General features: G+C 34.0%; 1 protein-coding gene and 1 long non-coding RNA gene across 7 annotated transcripts in view; one reads left to right on the plus strand and one right to left on the minus strand.

The window, feature by feature from the left end:
- Nucleotides 1-20,253, plus strand: part of MCMDC2 (minichromosome maintenance domain containing 2) — a 53,482-nt gene that overhangs the window by 18,243 nt on the left and 14,986 nt on the right. For 4 of the 6 annotated variants that reach the window (XM_045049824.1, XM_023248515.2, XM_045049825.1 and 1 more), the window contains exons 6-13: nt 531-653; nt 775-879; nt 3,378-3,503; nt 6,144-6,381; nt 11,129-11,334; nt 14,704-14,870; nt 15,362-15,541; nt 18,329-18,471. In XM_045049824.1, coding sequence (XP_044905759.1) covers nt 531-653; nt 775-879; nt 3,378-3,503; nt 6,144-6,381; nt 11,129-11,334; nt 14,704-14,870; nt 15,362-15,541; nt 18,329-18,471 — 1,288 coding nt within the window. The remainder of the gene's footprint in view (nt 1-530; nt 654-774; nt 880-3,377; nt 3,504-6,143; nt 6,382-11,128; nt 11,335-14,703; nt 14,871-15,361; nt 15,542-18,328; nt 18,472-20,253) is intronic. The other 2 variants (XM_045049826.1, XM_045049827.1) reach the window with 2 other exon arrangements.
- On the minus strand, nt 8-18,633 carry LOC102900565. Its single transcript, XR_442346.4, has 3 exons — nt 18,538-18,633; nt 17,345-17,465; nt 8-372 (listed from the first exon to the last, which is right to left on the minus strand). It is a non-coding gene; the product is annotated as an uncharacterized LOC102900565 (long non-coding RNA).

Here is a 20,253-nt window from a genome sequence, read left to right on the forward strand (position 1 = left end):
TGTTGTCTTATGTTTGTACGTTTATTTTGCATGATCTTGAAGTACATTCTCTCTTCCCCTCTTTTTTCCCACAGTTTAACAGTGCTCTTGGATTACTGAAGTACTTGTTTTCACACATTGTTTTATGACTGTTTGTTCATGCTGTTTCCTCTCCATGTAGTGTCCTCTCTCAGACCTTTGCCTTAACTTCAGTTCAGTCCTTCTCAGGACATCTTTTCCATTCATCTCCACTTATCATTGGGTTGGATGCCATTCTCTCTTCTCTCTGGACAGTCCAAATGAAAACTACATATTGAAATTATCTGTTTCTTATTGCTGCCTTTTGAAACTGTGTGTTTATGTATCCATATCACCAGTGCCTTAACACAGTACCTGCCAAGAAAGAGCCATGCAATAAATGTTAATTGAACTTCTCAGGAACCCATGTGCAAAATTGAGTTAATTATACTTTGAGTTAGATTAATTTTAAAGGATTGAAAATGGATAGCTAAATCTAAAAGTAAATTTAGCTTTCCTTTGTTTACTTTTAGGATTTGAGTATATAAGAGTGCACGTGCCTGGTGCTACTGAATCTGCAACAGTAAGAAATGACTTTTTGTGTAATCTGTGTTCATCTTCACTTCAAGAAGACAGAAAATTTAGAGTACTTGGTGGTAAAAATGCATTTACATTTTGCAATTATAAGTTTTAAAATAGTGTTTTATATCTTAATGTGGAAATTAAATAGAATGTGTATTCAAATACCTAATTCTTTTTTTTGCTATTTGCCTTAAGATAAACAGATAGTTGAAATAATCACAGCAAAGGCACTTCATGCTTTTCAAGGATATTCCAATAACCAGCCATTTAGGTATCAATCTCTTACAATTTTTCTAAGGGGTAAGTAAGTTTTGTGTGATCTAAAAGCAAATTACTAAAAAATGTAAGACTATTGTTTATGACTATTGTTTATGTTTATTATATTTATGTTTGTTTATGACTATTTTATGTTTATGACTATTGTTTATGACATAAATTGGTACTTCTATAGCTTAAGAATCATAGGTCTTTTTGAGAGTGTTTTAAAGAGTTATATTTTGCTAATATATTAATTATTCATTGATTCATACATTATTTACTTAAAAAGATATTAGCACCTTCTATGTCCCAGGCACTGTGCTAAGTCTCAGGGACACAATTACTTATGGTAAAGACCTCCCATTATTCTATGTTGTGTCTTATGTAAATATTGGGGTTCTTTTAGAATGTAAACTTCATGAAGGTAAGGACATAGTTTTTTGTTTTCTGTTATTTTTTTTTTACTGCACATAGTAAAAACTTAATAAATATTTGTTTAAAAATGAATGAGGGTGCCTGGGTGGCTCAGTCAGTTAAGCATCTGACTTCGACTCAGATCATGATCTTATAGTTTGTGAGTTTGAGCCCCACTTTGGCTCAGCATTGACATTGTGGAGCCTGCTTCAGATTCTTTCTCTACCCCTCCCTCTCTCTCTCTTTCAAAAATAAATAAATAAACTTAAAAATAATGAACAAGCAGTGACATATGATTAATTGTTGAGAACTTCATGAGTAGAGACCTGTGAGTAGACTGAGTCTGCCATGGAGAAAATCATCAGTGTCAGTCACCCAGGAAAGAGATGGCTCTTCACTGAAAAGCCAGAACAAGTGAAAATGAGGGTGAGGCTCAGCCTCCTTTCTTGGGTTGAAATTTGAGGAATTAAACTGTTTGGAAAGAGAGAGCTTAGATGTCAACCGTGTATAGGAAACTCAAGAGTTAGGAAAGTAGAGACTCAAACAAGAACTCTTTCCACCATGGCCTGACAAGGATGAAGCAGGTATGTAAGCCCAGATGATAATGGTTCATTTTTATATAGCAGTTACTGTGTGCCAGGCACTGTTACATATTTTAACTCATTTAGTTGTAACCCTATCAAGTAAGTTCTATTGTTATCTCAATTTTACAATTTGGAAACTGAGGCACAGAGAAGTTACTTATCCAGAGTCATATAGCTAGTACATGGCAGAGCCATGATTCAAATTCCGGCCTTCCAGCTTCAAAGTCTATGCTTTTATCTACTTAATTGTGTTAAATACCATATACAAACCATACAGTGTATAAATATAAGTGGCTATCCAACTTATATTTTAGTAGAAAACCCTTTCTTTAGATAAACTCTTTCATGGAACCTAAATGAATTTTTAGAGATTAAATTAATAACAACAGGCCTTTTGGGGTTGATATTAGATGAAATACCAAGACTTCCTGATCTCCTTGTTTTTCTCATGACCTTTCCTTGACCTCAGGATACATCGACCAAACTCTATGATTCCATGGAACAGTTGAAAAATTGTTTGCTTTTATTTTCCCCTTGTAATTCATTCTGTATCCTTCAGTTAGTTGGTTTTGTTTTTGTTTTTGTTTTTTTTGGGTTGGTTGTTTGGTTTGGTTTGGTTGTTTGGTTTGCAGTTTTTATTTTCCCAATTTTCAAGCCTGATTCTTCCCTTCCAGTCTACAGGGTACACCAATATGCTCTCTGAAACTACCCCCCCCCCCACCAAAAGGGTAGAGAGAGTAAGAGAGAGAGGAGAAAAAAAATGATGGAGAAGATCAATGTTTGATCTTCTTCACAGAGAGAAGCTAATCTTGTTCCTCCTTATAAGTCCTTTTTTTTCATAGCTTTATAACCACCCAACTTCCGTTTAATGGAGGATCAAGATTTTTAGTGTATGTTTGTAAGATAAATTTTGAATTTGTGCAAAAGCATTGCACAATCTGTAGGTATGAGAAGGGAAACCTAGCATAGTGCAAGGAGATAAGCAGACCTAGATGTGAATTTCAGTCTGCTACTTACCATTTAGTAAATGCCTTCTGCAAATCACTTAATTTCTCAGTTTCTTTATATACAAAGTGGAATAATAATATCTAACATTTTATAATTAGATGATGTATGTAACATACCTTGCCTATATCATAGACGGTGAAATAAACCTTTTAAAATTATTTTCTTCCCAAATTAAATTATTACTTATAAGATCATTTTTATTAACATTTCTTGTCATTTAATGCAAAGATATTTCATCTTAAATAGAATGATCTTGTTTTTCCTTTCATTGTATTATAGGAGACTATCTAATTGCTATGTCTCATGCTTCTTGAAGTTAATTCATCATTGCCTATAAATATCAAAATTTATTAGCAATAAAATTGCCTCAATTTACATTATTAGTGCCACTCTATATAGATATTATACTAAACAAAAGTAAATACAACTAACTCAACTACTGAATTGTTACTAGTTCTAGATCATTGAACCATTTGATCACGTACAAGTTTCATTTAGTGAATACATATTTTCTTTTGTGTTTAATAATTTTAGATGAATCTGTGAGTAAAATGAATATAGGAAATGAGTATAAAATTATTGGAATTCCAACCTGTGTAAGAACTTCACAAACTGCTGTCTGTATAGAGGCAAACAGTATCATTTCTTGTAATCCAGAAGGTAAGGAAATTATTAGTATCATATTTAAAAAATAATTAAATTTAAGTCCTTGTGTTCAGGAAATAAGTATTTTTTCAGGAAATAAGTATTGTTGGGCACTCTTTTAAGCTCTAGAGATATAGTTGTAATCAGGACAATCAAGGTTCCTTCTCTTAATCATATGGTAGATAGTGAATAAACCTATAAACTAATCAATAAGATGATTACAGATAATAAAGGCTATGAAAGAAAGAAAATGTGATAATATAGACCCTTGCCCAGAGGAAGGACTCCTTTTTTTGCCTAAACTTTATTTTGATTTTTTTCATGATTAGCAATGAGAAAATTGTGTCCATATGTCAGGAGTTTGAGATTCACCAAAAGGTTTTTCACCCCACCTTTTATTTTCTAGCTAAGGCAATGTTAAGTAACTTGTTGTCTGAGAAAAAGAACCCAATAAAATAGCATCCTATTCCTCATCTGAGTTCTGAACCAATCAAGAAATAAGACAAAAGAGAAAGGCAGATGGGGGCCAAAATATCACCTTTATTACGAGTAATTTCCTTTAACAACGCCAACACAAACAAGCATTAAGTAAAAGAGGAGAGCAGACCTACTCTTTTAACTTGGCATATAAATATTTAAATGTTCAGGAAGGACTGGTTAAATCTTGAATAGATTTAGATTTTAGATTTTAGATTTTAGATTTTAGATTTTAGATTTATTTGTTTGTTTATTTATTTATTTATTTATTTATTTATTTATTTATTTATGAATCACTAGATAATCGTCTGCAATAATAGAGGCCCAAGTTGAGTTAAACGCAAGTAGATCCTAGGGGCACCTGATGGCTCAATCGGTTAAGCATGAACTCTCAATTTTGGCTCAGGTAATGATCTCATGGTTGTGAGATCTGGCCCCTCAGGCTCTGCACTGGGCATGGAACCTGCTTAAGGTTCTCTGTCCTTTTCTCTCTGCCCTTCCCCTGCTCACACTCATGCATGTGTGTGTGCCTTACCCTCTCTCTCAAGGAAAATAAGTAAGTAAGTAAGTAAATAAATAAATAAAATCTGTTTGGGGCACCTGGTGGCTCAGTTGGTTGAGCATCCAACTCAGGATTTTGCCTCAGGCCGTGATCCAAGGGTCATAGGATCTAACCCAGCACCGGGCTCTGTGGTGATAGCACAGAGCCTGATTGGGATTCTCTCTCCCCCTCTGCCTGTCTCACTCATTTGTATTCTCTTTCCCTCTTTAAGATAAAAAAATAGTGGAGACTGGGTGGTTCAGTCAGTTAACTGTTCAACTTTGATTTTGTCTCAGGTCATGATCCACAGTTCGTGAGATCAAGCCCCAAGTCAGGCTCTGTACTGACAGCAAGGAACCTGCTTGGGATTCTCTCTTTCCTTCTCTTTCTGCCTCTCTCCTGCTCATGTGCATGCTTGCCCTCTCTGTCAAAATAAATAAATAAATATCTAAATAAATAAATAAAAATTTAAAAAATAATAAATGCAATTAGATTCTAGATACCTCTGCTTGTCTTGAAGAGAAAAGCTTCTTAGAAAAATAAAAATATTGAACAAAGAAAGCACTAATGGACAATAGATATTTTAGTGACATTTAAAATATTTTCTTCTGTGAAGTATTCCCAGATTTATTGATTTGGTAGGAGAACAGGACTTATATGTAGGTGAGAAAGTGTTTTTTCTCATGTTGCATTCCAGAAGTAGGCAGATTTAACCACCCAAATGTGGCAATAGCTACACTAAGGTAGGCTTCCCTCGGTCCATGGCCATGGATGAATAGAAGAAATCATTGCTCTATGATGGCAGCCCAAGAGTTAGGAGAAAGGAACTGGCTTATGCATGCATAGCAATTCTTCTCAATGATTAAGTGGATTAAAAGGCTCATTTCAGGAGCTGGACAGAGTAAGGGAGTAGAAAAGATCTAGAATGTTACAGTATAGTACAGTGCAGTGCTTTCAAAGTAGTGGAGAATAAATCTTCCCTTTTATTTGTGTATTTTTATTTATTTGTTTTGAGAGAGGAAGTGAGCAGGGGAAGGCAGAGAAGAGAGAGAGAGAGAGAGAAAGAGAGAGAGAGAGAGAGAGAGAGAGAGAGAGAGAGAGAATATCCCATGCAGGCTTTGCATTGCCAGCATGGAGCCTGATACGGGGCTTAAACTCTGCAAACTGTGAGATCATGACCTGAGCCAAAACCAAGAGTTGGATACTTAATCAACTGAGCCACCCAGGCACCCTAAATCTTCCCTTTTAACAACAACATTCAAAAATTTCCCCTTCTGCTGGTTAGCCCTCACTAAAGATGATATTATTTCAAACATATAGAAGCAAACACTGCAATACAGGTGCCCCATGATCTGGCTTGGTTTACATAGGTCTTAAAAGGAGAAGAATGAGGGATTTGCATGTATCCCACAGCCAATTTATGTGGACACATGGGGTAACTGTTTCATTTTATTACATTCCCTGAGATAAAATTGAGAGACCAGAGTGACCTTTAATCATAATTTAATATTATAAGAATTTGAATATGGCATCGCTAGAAGAGCTACAATTTGGTAATATTTTTGATAAATGGGATTAGATATCTATAATGTCATTTTCTTATTTTAAAACCCTTTTTAATATATGTTTACTTTCAGTTCCTTCAGGAATAAGCGACAATTTTAGGTATCTCCTCTCTTTGACTTCCAGCTCATGCTGGAAATTTACAGCGATACTTGCCAATATCTTTGCATCACAAATTGTTCCTCCTGGGACTTACAATTTGCTCAAGCTATGTTTGCTGATGAGTCTAGTACAGACAAGTGACCGTAACAAGGAACTGAAAGATTGCCTGGATATTTTAATCATGACAAGTGATACTCTACTTGTAGACAGGTAAAATATGTGACATGGATGTTTTCAAATTATAAATTGGTCACACATTTAATTGTATAAATCCTTTCCATGAGCATTATTATAAGACAAATGTTTAGAATTATCTGGGCAGTATAAATATTTAAATAAACTTTTATTAATGGAGTTCAAAACTTTAAACACAGGAATTAATAAATTGGATATTTGCTTTCAATATTTTCAGGATTTAACCACTCAAAAGTTTCAACCAATTTTCCCACTCACACCTTTACAAATAAATATATCCTTCACAGACTTCCTTTTCCTTTTCCTCAATTCCCTAACTCAACATTCGCTTTTGTACTTTATTTTCATTTGAAAGTAATCTCCCCCCCCACCCCACCCAAGAACCAACAAACCATTGTCTTATTTTTCTACAAGATTCCATTCAATAGTACTGATTCACTGTGCCAAAATAAGGCTGTGAAAAGTACCAAAATTACTGTTCTGGGACTATCACCCTAACTTTGGAATAAGCTTCTACTCAGCATTTTGGAGCTCCCCACTAGCAAGTACCATTTTTAAAGTTACTTACATGTTCAAAAAGCTAGGAATAAGCTTCTTGTATTAATACCTTGGATGCATTTGTAAAGCAAAAACAAATTTATAGAATTTAAAATTAAAAAAATGCAAATTAAGTTTGTTGGACAGATGATGTTTTGCTAAAATTTAATTTTAGCAAATTAATTAAATTTCAATGTAAATGTGGTACTAATTGCTACAGATTGCACCAATTTAATCCTCCACTGATGAGCATGAGAGTATTTCTTTCCTCACAGCCTCACCAACACTGGGTATGGTCAAACTTTTAAATCTGATGGGTAGAAAATGGTATTTGACTTTGAATGGCATTTTTTAAATTAGAAGTAAGTTTTAGTGGGGCACCTGGCTGGCTCAGTTGGTGGAGTGTGCAACTCTTTATCTTGGGGTTGAGTTCAAGCCTCACATTGGGTGTAGAGATTGCTTAAAAATAAATTAAAAAAAAAAGTTTTAGCATTATTTAGAGCTTGTAAACTCTTTTTTTTTTTAAAGTAGGCTTCACACTCATCGTGGAGCCCAATGCAGGACATGACCCTAAGATCAAGACCTGAGCTGAATTCAAGAGTCAGACGCTTAACTGACTGCCACCCAGGCACCCCAAGAGCTTGTTAAACATTTTTATTATTTTTCTATAAACCTCCTTGACCATTGTCACCTTTTCTATTGCTTATTTCTAAATGATTTGTGATACCTCCTATAAATTAATGCCTTTGTGCCTTTTCCTGTTTGTCATTAACCTTTGACTTTTCCTATGGTATTTGGGGTAGTACAAGAGATTTGAGGTTTTTTATTTATTAGTTAAAATTTATAACTAAATAATCAGTAAATAATCAGATCTTAAGTATATAATTCAATGAGTTTTGATAAGTATATATATTGCTATAACCACCACCACAGTAAGATATAGAACATTTCCATCACCTCAGAAAGTTCCTTCAATCAATTCCTATCTACATACATAATTTCTGTAACCAAGGTCAATTTTCCTGTTCTTGAACTTCATAAAAATGGAATCATACAATGCCTCTCTTGAGACTAGTCTCTTTCACTCTATATGTATTTGAGGTTGACCCAGTTGTGTGTATCAGTAGCTCATTGTTTTTATTGATGATTATTTATGATTACATAAATACAGCAGATTACATAAATATAGCAGAATATGTTTATCCATTCTCCTAGTGATGGACATTGGGTTTTGCATGTTTTGACTATTATAAATGAATCTGCTGTAAACATTCCTCTACAGGCCTTTTTGTGGATCTATGTTTTCATTATCTTTCATAAATACCTAGGAATGGAATTGCTATGTCATTAGATAAGTATATATTTAACTTTATAAGAAACTGCCAAACAGTTTTCCAGAGTGATTATACCATTTTACATTCCTACTAACAACGTAAGGTTCCAGTTGTTTCTATCATCACCAACATCTTGGTGGTGTCAGTCTTTTCTCACTTTAGCCATTCTGGTGCATATGAAATGGTATCACATTATGGTTGTAATTTTCATTTCCCTGATGACTACTGATCTGAATTTTTTTCTATGTGGTTATTGGCTGCTCATATATCTTCTTTTATGAAGTGTCTGTTCAAGTCTTTTGCTCACTTTTAAGTGGGGTTGTTCTAGATGCATGTCCTTTGTCACATATATGTGCCATGAAAATTTTCTTTCAATCTAAAACTAGTATTTTTTTCTTAAAAATGTCTTTGATGAGCAGACTTTTTTGTTTTGTTGAAATTCAATTTATTGTTTTTTTTTAAGTTTAGTGTTTTCTGGATTCTATCTAAGAAATCTTTGACTACCCTAAGGTCATGAAGATAGTCTTTTATATTTTCTCCTAGAAGTATTATAGTTTTAGCTTTTATATTGTCTTTTATACATCATAAATTAATTTTTGTATATGGTGTGAGGTAGGAGTCAAGGTTAATGTTTTTTTTCTATGCATTTATCCAGTCTTCCCATACCATTTGTTGAGAAGAATTCCCTTCCCCATTGAACTGCTTTGGTACCATTGTTGAAAATCAGTTGAAGTGGGTATAAACTAGGTATAAAATTGAATTGGGTATAAATCTATTTGAACTCTTATCTGTTATTTTGACCCATTTGTCTATAATTATGCCAATATCATAATTCTTGATTATTGTAGCTCTATGTAAAGTTTTGAATCAAGTGGTGCAACTTTATTCTTCATTTTCAAGATTCTTTTTCATTATTTTAGGTCCTTTGCATTTTCTTAGAAAGTTGAGAATCCTGCATTTTCTTATAAAGTTTAGAATCCAGAGGTTAATACTACTCACCTACCCTCCAAAAAAGCCCATTAAAGATTTTTGTTGGAACTGCATTTAACTTATAAATCAATTTTAGGGAGAATTTAAATCATAACAGTGTTGAATCTTTTAATCTATGTGTATCTCCATTTATTTAAATCCCCCTTAATTTCTCTCAGCAATGTTTTATAAAGGTCATACATACATTTTGCTAAAGTTATTTCTAAATATTTGAAAATATTGATACTATTAAAAATGGTAGTGTTTTATTAATTTCATTCTTCAAATATTTTCTGTGAATATAGAAATATAATTGATTTTTGTATTTTGACCTTACATTATATAACCTTCTATCAGTATTTTTAAAAGTTCCTCATTAGATTCCAATGTGTAGACAAGTTTGAGGCCCATTTTTCTATATAACTAGGTTCTGAGCCTGCCTGCATATTAGAATTACCTGGGAGAAGTAAAAAATATATATATTTATGACTGGCTCACCCCAAGAATTCTAATTTCATGGTTTGGGCTGGGGCTTGACATTAGAATTTTTTAAATTTCCCCAGGTGATTTTAATGTAAGCTAAGGTTGAAAAACACTGCTCTACAGGCTTGCAAAAGTTTCTTTCTAAATCTCATTCCCCCATTTTACAAACCAACATCCAAATTCCTTGGAATGGCATATACACTAGAAACTTTATATCAACTTTATTGCAGACTATGAGTCTGGAGTTCTCTCTTGTCCAGCAAGAGAGCGGATGCAAAATTGAATATGAGGGAGGCTAATGTCCAGGAGGAGACAAGAGCCCCAAATAGGGGTTTTATCTCTGTATTTATTGAGCTCACAAGATATTACCCATGTGAGGAATGTGAAGAAAACAAGATCTTACACATGTGATGAACGTGGAGAAAACAATCAGACAGTAATCATGAACTTGTGTGTGTAAGAAGCAAAGGGTCTGGGGGGCAAGTGGAGTTTGTGATTAAGGTACATTGGTACCAGATGGAAAGTAATTTCCTGCAGGTGATATAACAAGTTACTAGTGCTCCCATTACAGTATCTCGATAGCTAACTTTGGGTGCTTTTTGCCTCATGGTGGCAGCTTTCTGCCCTAAGCTTTTTTCTAACCCATTTATGTAAGTAGAACCCATTACCCCACATAACCTATTCACATTTAAGGAATACTACTTCACCCTTTTGTACTATATGTCTGTGTCTATTTATCATAGTTGATTTCACCAATGAGCTATGATTTCTGTGGCATCAGATTTGAAAGCTAAGCTTAAAATAATCATCATCCTTTCTTAGAATTTAAATTTGAGAAATTAAGAGGCTCAGGCAATTGGCAAAGAAATTAGAAAACAAGAAGATGTATCAAGAGTTACCATGATATATAGGCAGCAGGAATAGTCGTGATGGGCTATTGGCAAGCCTAAATGCAAACGTTCTGAATAAACAAGAGAAAGCAATCCGTAAAGAGGAAGGCCCAGATCAAATGTCATCTCTTTGTACCTTTCTCTAACTTCCTTCCTGAAAGAAATAATACTCTGATATGGATGTTCTCATGATATTATTTTAGTACTTATCACATTGTGTTTTAGTTTTTTGTTTATGTCTCCTTTGCTAGGCTGTGAGCTTTCCAAATTAAGGACCAACTCTCAAAAGTGGTTTTATCCCTAACAAAAGTGTTCACTAGGGGTGGGGTACCTGGATGGCTCAGTTGGTAGAGCATGCAACTCTTGATCTTGGGGTTGTGAGTTCAAGTCCCATGTTGGGTGTAAAGATTACTTAGAAATAAAGTCTTCAAAAAAAGAAAAAGTTCCTTACTAAATACTGAATCAAATTTAATTGTGTAGCTGTTATACATTATGACTTCTGAAAATCAAGTAGTAAATAATAGTAATGAATGATTTATTTTTTCCTAGGCTTTTGAATTTTAGTATAAAACTTGTGCCTCGTGGCATACGTCATCCAGTCTCTACTGAAATTTTTCCTACTCTATCCAGGAATAAGTATGGAACTGGAGCAGTTAGTATTCAAGCTGGCAGTGCTTTGCTAGCTAAAGGTGGTATCTGCTTTATAGGAGACTTGGCTTCACACAAAAAAGATAAACTAGAACAGCTTCAATCAGGTAAACAATATTTTTTTTGAATTAATTTTCACCTGTTTAACTTTTTAAAAAATTTTTGTTGATGAATTGGCCTTTTTTTTTTTTTTTAATTTACTTCCAAATTAGTTAGCATATAGTGCAACAATGATTTCAGGAGTAGATTCCTTAATCCCTTACCCATTTAGCCCATCCCCCCTTCCCAAAACCCCTCCAGTAACCCTCTGTTTGTTCTCCATATTTATGAGTCTCTTCTGTTTTGTCCCCCTCCCTGTTTTTATATTATTTTTTGTTTCCCTTCCCTTATGTTCATCTGTTTTGTCTCTTAAAGTCCTCATATGAGTGAAGTCGTATGATTTTTGTCTTTCTCTAATTTCACTTAGCATAACACCATCCAGTTCCATCCACATAGTTGCAAATGGCAAGATTTCATTCTTTTTGATTGCCGAGTATATATACCATATCTTCTTTATCTATTCATCCATCGATGGACATTTGGGCTCTTTCCATCCTTTGGCTATTGTTCATAGTGCTGCTATAAACATTGGGGTGCATGTGTCCCTTTGAAACAGCATACCTGGGGACCTGGGTGGCTCAGTCGGTTAAGCGGCCGACTTTGGCTCAGGTCATGATCTCGCGGTCCGTGAGTTCGGGCCCCGCATCGGGCTCTGTGCTGACAGCTCGGAGCCTGGAGCCTGTTTCAGATTCTGTGTCTCCCTCTCTCTGACCCTCCCCTGTTCATGCTCTGTCTCTCTCTGTCTCAAAAATAAATAAATGTTAAAAAAAAAAAATTTAAGAAACAGCATACCTGTATCCCTTGGATAAATACCTAGTAGTGCAATTGCTGGGTCTTTCGGTAGTTCTATTTTTAGTTTTTTGAGAAACCTCCATACTGTTTTCCAGAGGGGCTGTACCAGCTTGCATTCCATCACCTGTTTAACTTATAGTCTCATCAGTGTCAAGGAATTACTTAATAGTTAGGATCATATTGTACACATTTTAGGAACTGAGAAATTATATTAAATGGCACTTCTCATTTTACCTGTATTAATAAAGAAAGGAATTTAATATGAAAATTCACTGTTTTAATTTTTCTCTCAGTTGTCCTAACATGTGAATTTGTATTGGGCGAGATTTCTTTTCTTGTCTTGTCTTAGTGTATTAATTAGGACTTCAGCTCTGATGCTGAAAAACAGTGGTGAAAGGAGACATCCTTGACTTGTTTCTGGTCTTAGCAGGAAAGCTTTGAGTTTTGTTACCATTAAATATGAAGTTAGCTGTAGGTTTTTTGTAGATGTTCTTTTTCAAGTTGAAGGAGTTCCCCTCTATGGTGAAATACACATAACATAAAATGTACCATTTTAACCATTTTTAAGTGTACAATTCAGTGGCATTAAGTACATTCATAATGTTATGTAATTAATACCACTATCCATTTCCAGAACTTTTCATAATCCCTAACAGAAACTCTGTACCCATTGAACAATAACCCTATTCCCCTGTACCTCCAGCCATTGGTAACCTCTGTTCTACTTTCTGTCTTTATGGATTTGTCTATTTAAGAATCTCTTTTCTTCTTATTGCTGAATCATATCCCATTTTATGTATATACCACTTGTTAAAAAAATTCATTCATTAGTTGAGAGAAACTTAGGTTGTTTCTGCCTTTTGGCTATTGTGAATAATGTTGCTGTGAACATGAGTCCAAGTATCTGTTTGAGTCCCTACTTTCACCTCTTGGGTGTATACTTAAAAGTGGAATTGCTGGGTCATAAGGTAATTCTATGTGTAGCTTTATGAGAAATCACCAAACTGTTTTCCACAGTGGCTGTGCAATTTTATATTCTTACGAGTAAAGCATAATGGTTCTAAATTCTCCACATCAGTCCTATTACATTTCATAAGTAATAAAATATTTTTAAAGGAAAAAGCTTTTTATATTAGTACTCTTAATTAGCATTTTGATTAAGGAGCCCAGATTTTTAGTTTACCCTAGGCCCCACATATTAAGTAACTGGCCCTGGGGGTGCCTGGGTGGCTCAGTCAGTTAAGTGTCCGATTTCAGCCCAGGGCATGATCTCATGGTTTGTGAGTTCAAGCCCCACTTCAGGCTCTGTGCTGACAGCTCAGAGCCTGGAGCCTGCTTCAGATTCTGTGTCTCCCTCTCTCTCTGCCTCTCCCCTGCTCACGCTCTTTCTCCCTCTATCTCAACTTTGGATAATAAAACATTAAAAAAAAATTAAGTAACTGGCCCTGGCTACTAGAATGGCAAAAATTAAAAAGACTGAAAACAGATGTTACCAAGGATATGGAAAAACTGGAATTCTTATATACTGTATGTGAAAGTATAACATAGTGCAACCATTTTGAAAACTGCTCTGGCAGTTTCTATAGAGTTAAATATGTATTTACCTTATGACCCAAGAGAAAGATAAATATAAAGAAAAGACTCTCTTATCATGAATAAAGAGAAGTTTAATTTGAGAAATATTTGGAATATGGCATCCTAGGATTGAATCCATAGGTTTAATGGTTATAAGGGATGAAGGAAAGATAAAAAGGAAACTATGTTGTTTCTAGATTTTTTTTGTTTGTTTGGGTTTTAAGTAGTTGGATAGTGATTCCTCTAATTGCAAATAATGCACACAGAGCCATTTGAGAAGGAAAAATGATGAATTTGGTTTTTAGCATGTTGAATTTGAGATATATTTCCCCCTAGTCATTGTAGTTTATATTCTCTATCAATCTTATTCTCTTTCACTCTCATATAGATATCCTTTTTTTTCCACATAAAAGAATATTGCTTAATTTCAGCCCCCTTTATAAGCCTGCACTAATATAACCAGTGTCTTAACCCTCTGCCTATACTACCCAGACACTGACCATAATTCTAGCTACATGCTTTGGACTGCTGTTCTCATCAAGTCATGGGACACATAAACTTTCAAATATTTTTCTTGCCTTGTTTTTTTTTTAAAGTCTAATAAATGTTTACTTATTTATTTTGAGAGAGAGAGATAGAGAGCAAGCAGGAGAGAGGCAGAGAGAGAGAAAGACAGAGAATCCCAAGCAGGTTTTGCACTGCCAGTACAGAGCCCGACCATGGGGCTCAAACACACGAACCATGAGACCATGTATGACCTGAGCCAAAATCAAGAGCCAAATGCTTAACTGACTGAGGCACCCCTCTTGCCTTATTCTTTTTATTAGATCCTCCAATTAAGCCATATCTTATAAAACAACCAAATTTACTTGTGTCTTTACTGTCCCACAGTTAGACAGTAAAATTCTATATAATAGTATTTCTTATTAAAAATAATATTTGTTAGTTATTTATAGACATATAGACCAAAATAAACTGAAATAACAAATGGGCAATGTCTTTTTACTTAGTTGTGGAAAGCAGAAGCATCACAGTATACATCCCAGGAAAGAAGTTTGGGGATGATATTAATCAACAAATGACTTTTCCAGTTCAGTGCAGTTTTTGGTCTTTTGTTGATATGGATTCATCTTCAAGGAGAAATATGCAGAAAACCAACACTCTCATTGGTCGGATGGTAAGGTATATGTATTTTTTATTTTTAGAATGTTGTTTATGGAATTTAATCACAGATTTTAATCTTAATGTTTTGTTGTTCTTAATGTTTTGTTGTTAACCCATTTCTACCCTTAATCAGGTACTAGAACTAAATAACAGTGCAATTGTCTGAAAATTTTCATTTTTTTTAGTCATGCAAAGCAGGTGTCTGTTTACTAGAAATTATTATTGAATAGGCAGTAGAGTAGGCTTTAGTGAATAATGTGTAAGAAATTAATAAAGAGCATTAAAAATTGGTCATAGTAAGTTCCCATGCTATTCAGGAAACACTTTAAATAACAATTAATAATGTCAAATAATGAAGTAAAAATAATAGGTATATAACATATTATAATATACATATATTAATAATATAAATAATTATAAACAGTATTTAATTTATAATAATCTAAAGTGTTTGTGGAAATGCCAGAGTTTCATGTTTGCCTTTTACATTTTCATTTGATGTAGGATTGCAGTTTGATTCCAGCTAATCTTGTAGAGGCGTTTGGATTATTGATTAACTGCAATGAATCATCTTCTTGCTACCCACTTATTTCTACTGTGCAACACACTTTAAAGAAAGCCATCGATCCTGAAGAGCTCCTTTATGTAGCTTCTAAGAAGTTCACAACTGAAGATTTTGAAAAGGTAGAGGTAGAAGAAATGATTACCAAGAATACATGTGCTAAGGTTTCTCAATTTAAATAGAACTCACTTTCAGCATCCAATTTTATTTATTTAGAATTATTTTATTCCAAGTCCCTTTCGCTTTTAAATATTTTAAGGACATTGCATAGAAAATATTTAAGATTATAATTAGATTAAAAACTGTGTAAAGACATAAATATTAAAATGTTAATTATTTGCACCACTATCCACATGGCTTTAAAACTTCTCAATAAAAAGAAAACCAACAGAATATTTCTATAGAAAATTATGATGAGAGGCTGTATAGGTATACAGTTATTTACATTTTACAGACTATTCAAAAGGATTTACTTTATGTAAATGCCTTCAGAGTTCTGACTTTAGAGAATACCTGTCATGACTCACTAACCCATTTCAATGTCCTGACATGGAAATGTGCAGCATGTTCAGAGAACCTGAGAGTAGATGATGTAAATTCAGTAATGATTTTTACAGCTATTAAAGGTATACAAGTATTTACAAGTGAAGCCTTTTTAATATTAACTATTCAGAAATCTATCCACACTAGAGTTAAAGTATCTGGGTAGGATAGGTAAAAGGCAGGGAATATTGGGAGTGGGAATCTATGAGTCATTAACAATTTTGTTCATACCTGCCTTCTTTGTAGGCAGATTGCATGGGTAAAAGGTTGAAAAGTGAGGTGGACTTAAAACTGAATTATGAACATTGTTTATTGACGTGGAATAGAAAAAGAACAATATTTATGATAAAGTAGCTCTTTTTGTTTGTTTTAGTATATAAGAAAAAAGTAGTAGTCTCTAGGAATTAGGGTACTATATCTATATCTATACCTATATCTATATCTATATCTATATCTATATCTATATCTATATCTATATCTACATATATTAATGACCCAGAGAAATTTTTGCCCAGTTTTTCCCTGAAAAACAACAACAACAACAAACCCTTGGAATTTATTAATTAGGTATTTACTGAATATTTTATATATATTAACCTATTTCACTCTTTTATATTCTCACAAAAAAATAAAGTTTCTTCTTTAAATAGTTTATCATTTAATTGAGATATAAACAAAATATATGAAACCATTAAGGGACAATTTAAGTGCTAAGCTGGGTGGTGCTAACTATAAGTACTTTAGGAATTCAGGAAGGAAGATATCAAGTAGAATGCAAGAATTGGGAAGACTGCAAGGAGGTGAGACTTTAGTCCTTAAGGAAAGGTATGATTTAAATGACAGGAAGGATGGGCATTCTAAACAGAATTAAAAGTAGGAGCAAAGATATAAAAGTAGAAATGAATATACATGGAAAACTATGAGAAGACATAACTGACTGGAGCAAAAATTTTATTGTAGAGTCATTGGGATTACTATTTGGCAAATTTACAATAAGCCTTGAAGCTCCGGCCAAAGATTTTATAGCTGATTCATCAGACTATAGAGAACAGTTGGACTTTACTAGGCTTGTGAAACACCGAAAATGATTTCTCCAGAAGATAAAACTGTCCATTACACAAAACAGATTGGATGGAGTGTGTCACTGCCTGGGCTCTCCAAGAGGCTGACTGAGAGTTTAGTGTGCCATTGTTTATTAGGGAGTGCTCCTCTAGCTCTTCTATCAATACCTGTGGAAGGGAAGAGGAGCAGGATTGGGCAGAGGAGGTAGTCAAGCTGCTGACGCAGGCCCAAAGATAGCCCCACAATGAGCTCTGGACTTAAAAGAGACCCACCAGAATTGTCCTGCTTTGGATAGAAACAGAGGGACTTTTTTACAATACCTGCCCCCACTTCCGCTGCAGTCAGTCATTTGATATGGGCTGTCCTGAGGCATTCCCTGAAGAAGTTGACGACTGGAGACCAATGCTGACAGCAGTTCCAGTAGCTGGGGCAAGTCCTTTCCTGAGGACAGAGATAGGTGGCACATTACTGTGACTCCATGTGGTAGAACCTAGAGAAGGCTACTGATATTATTAATGGTATTAATTTCCAATTGTGAAGGTCTGGAGGGAACTGTGGAGTGTAAGGAGAATAAAGAAGAGAAGATATATACAGATCCTTTAAAAAGTTATATTTAAAATATAATATAGTTAATAGCAACCTTATGATTAAATTTTCCTTTTGATTCTGAGTTGAAAAAAGCAGAAAACAACCAGGATGTTGAAAAGTCTGGAAATGATGTCCCTGAATTAAGGATTTAAGGGACTGGGAATCACTCAGAAAGAATAAAAGCACGAAGTTCAGAAAAAATAGTGCTAATCATTATGTTGAAGGCTTATTGGAATCTCCAAGGCCTACCTTCATAGTAGTTAACACAGTGCCTTCCGTATTGCTAGTGATCACTTGTGTTTAAAAGGAAGGAAAAGGAGAACAAGTAGCTCTAAGGCCCATGAGAGAAAGTTATAAGGAAATAAATTGTCAAAGAATTAAAGCTATTCAAAGGGAAATGAGCTGTTGAGGGAAGCCTCTCTCCCACAGAAAGGAGGTGAGTGAGCCTTTTTTCCACTGGAAGCAAAGACTTGATAGTCATTCAAGTACATTGCACAGAACATTTCTGCACTAAGAGGGAGGAAGAGATTATTCTGGCTAAACTGTAATAATATTTATAAGTATAAGACTATGATTTAAAGTGTTCAGTGACTTTGGGACAGCCTCAGATATTTAATCAACTTTGATGTAAATAAAGTATGCAAACTTTGGATTTTTGTACTATAGATTCTATAACAAAGTTTGAATTTCTTAAATTTTTCACATTTTTAATTTAGCTGCTGGCTTTTGCAAAGAATTTGAATGTAGAATTCAGTTTGGAGGCAGAAAGAATGATCCATGGCTATTATCTAGCAAGTCGCAGAATCAGAACAGATTCTATAAGTGGATCAAAACTGTCAGCATCTGCATTAAAATATTTGTAGGTATTCAATATAAAACTTTAAAACCAGTATTGACTTTTAAGTGATGTGTTTAATTAACTTACTTATTTATGTTTCACTTGTTTCTTGAATTGCTAGTTGGTTGATTTCTCATTTATCTTGTTTCAAAAGAATTTAAGGTGACTTAACAATCGCTATTGTTGCATCATTTGAACCTCCAATACATGTTTTCACTAAGTTATTTTTTATTGGAATCTCTGTATGAGATGTGTCTGAGTAAAGTGCACTGATTTGAAATACAAATGATTGATTTTTTTTTTTTAACGTGGCTTTTTTACACTCTAGGTATTTTTTAGTTGAGCCTAGAAAAAATTCTTTTTAAGTATATTATTCTGTGTACTTTTAAAATACTTTAATAGACACATCTATTATTGTTCCTTAAAGTTTTTTAAAGCTAATTTTTATTATAAAAGTAAAGTATAGACACCGTAAAAGAAAAGTCTAAAGTAATAAATAAGGTGTCCAGCTAACTCTACCCATTGCTGTCCTACTCTCCAGAGAGATTGTCACTGTTAACAGTTTTTATGTACTCTTCCAAAAATTATCCATTTATTTCTTTTAATGTTTATTTATTTATTTCGAGAGAGAAAGAGAGGGAGAGAACACACTAGTGGGAGAGAAGCAGAGAGAGACAGAGAATCCCAAGCAGGCTCTGCACTGTCAGCATAGAGCCCAACGCGGGGCTTGATCTCATGAACCCAGAGATCATGACCTGAGCTGAAACCAAGAGTCAGACACTTAACTGACTGAGCCACATAGGCGCCCCCCAAAATTATCCATCTAAATACTAACGTGTACAAATATATAATTTAAATTTATGATGTATATTAAATACATATTTTATTTGAATATGTTATATATTTGTCAATGAATATGTTAAACATATTATAGAGAGAGACAGTTTACTGACTTAGGATGGTTCAACTTAATGATTTTTCGACTTAATAATGATGTGAAGATGATACACATTCAGTAGAAATCATACTTTGAAGTTTGAATTTTGATCTTTTCCTGGGTTAGCAATATGCAGTACAATACTCTCTTACTGGGCAGTGACAGCAGGCTGCAGCCCGCAGTCAGCCACGAGATTAAAAGGGTAAAACTGATAACCATGCTGTATCCATGCAGCCATTCTGTGCTTTACTTTCATTGCAGTATTCAATAAATTATGTGAGATAGCCAACACTTTATTATAAAATCAGCTTTGAAGGCTGATGTAAGTGTTCTCAGCATGTTTAAGGCAGGCTAGGGTAAGCTATGTTTGGTAGGTTAGGTATATTAAATGTATTTTTGACTTATGATATTTCCTAAGTTGAGGAAGATCTAAATATAAATATCTATATATTCATATGGATATACTTTCCTTTTGCACAAATGGAATTATGTATGGTTTACCTATTATAATACTATCAGAACATAAGGAATTACCTTATTCTGTTTTAATAGCTGCTTTACAGTGTGCTTTGATGTGGCTGTACCATAATTTAAGCAGTTCCCTCTTGATATTTCATTTGATACAAACTAATGTATAATCTCAAACAAGTTAGGAACTAGGACCAGGAGTAAAATAATCCATTAAATACATAAATAACATGCTATAACTATAATATACAATAAGGTAAGTGAAGGACTAGAAGGAAATGTCAGATATAGGTCCACAAGAGATAAATATGTTTAGCTAACTTTTCCAACTCTATATTTATCTTCATAGAGCTAAAAAAAAAAAGTGCTGAAGAGAAAGTAGAAAACAACTGTGATAT

The sequence above is a fragment of the Felis catus genome, chromosome F2 (assembly GCF_018350175.1).
Source record: "Felis catus isolate Fca126 chromosome F2, F.catus_Fca126_mat1.0, whole genome shotgun sequence".
In the NCBI taxonomy this organism is placed as follows: Eukaryota; Metazoa; Chordata; class Mammalia; order Carnivora; family Felidae; genus Felis; species Felis catus.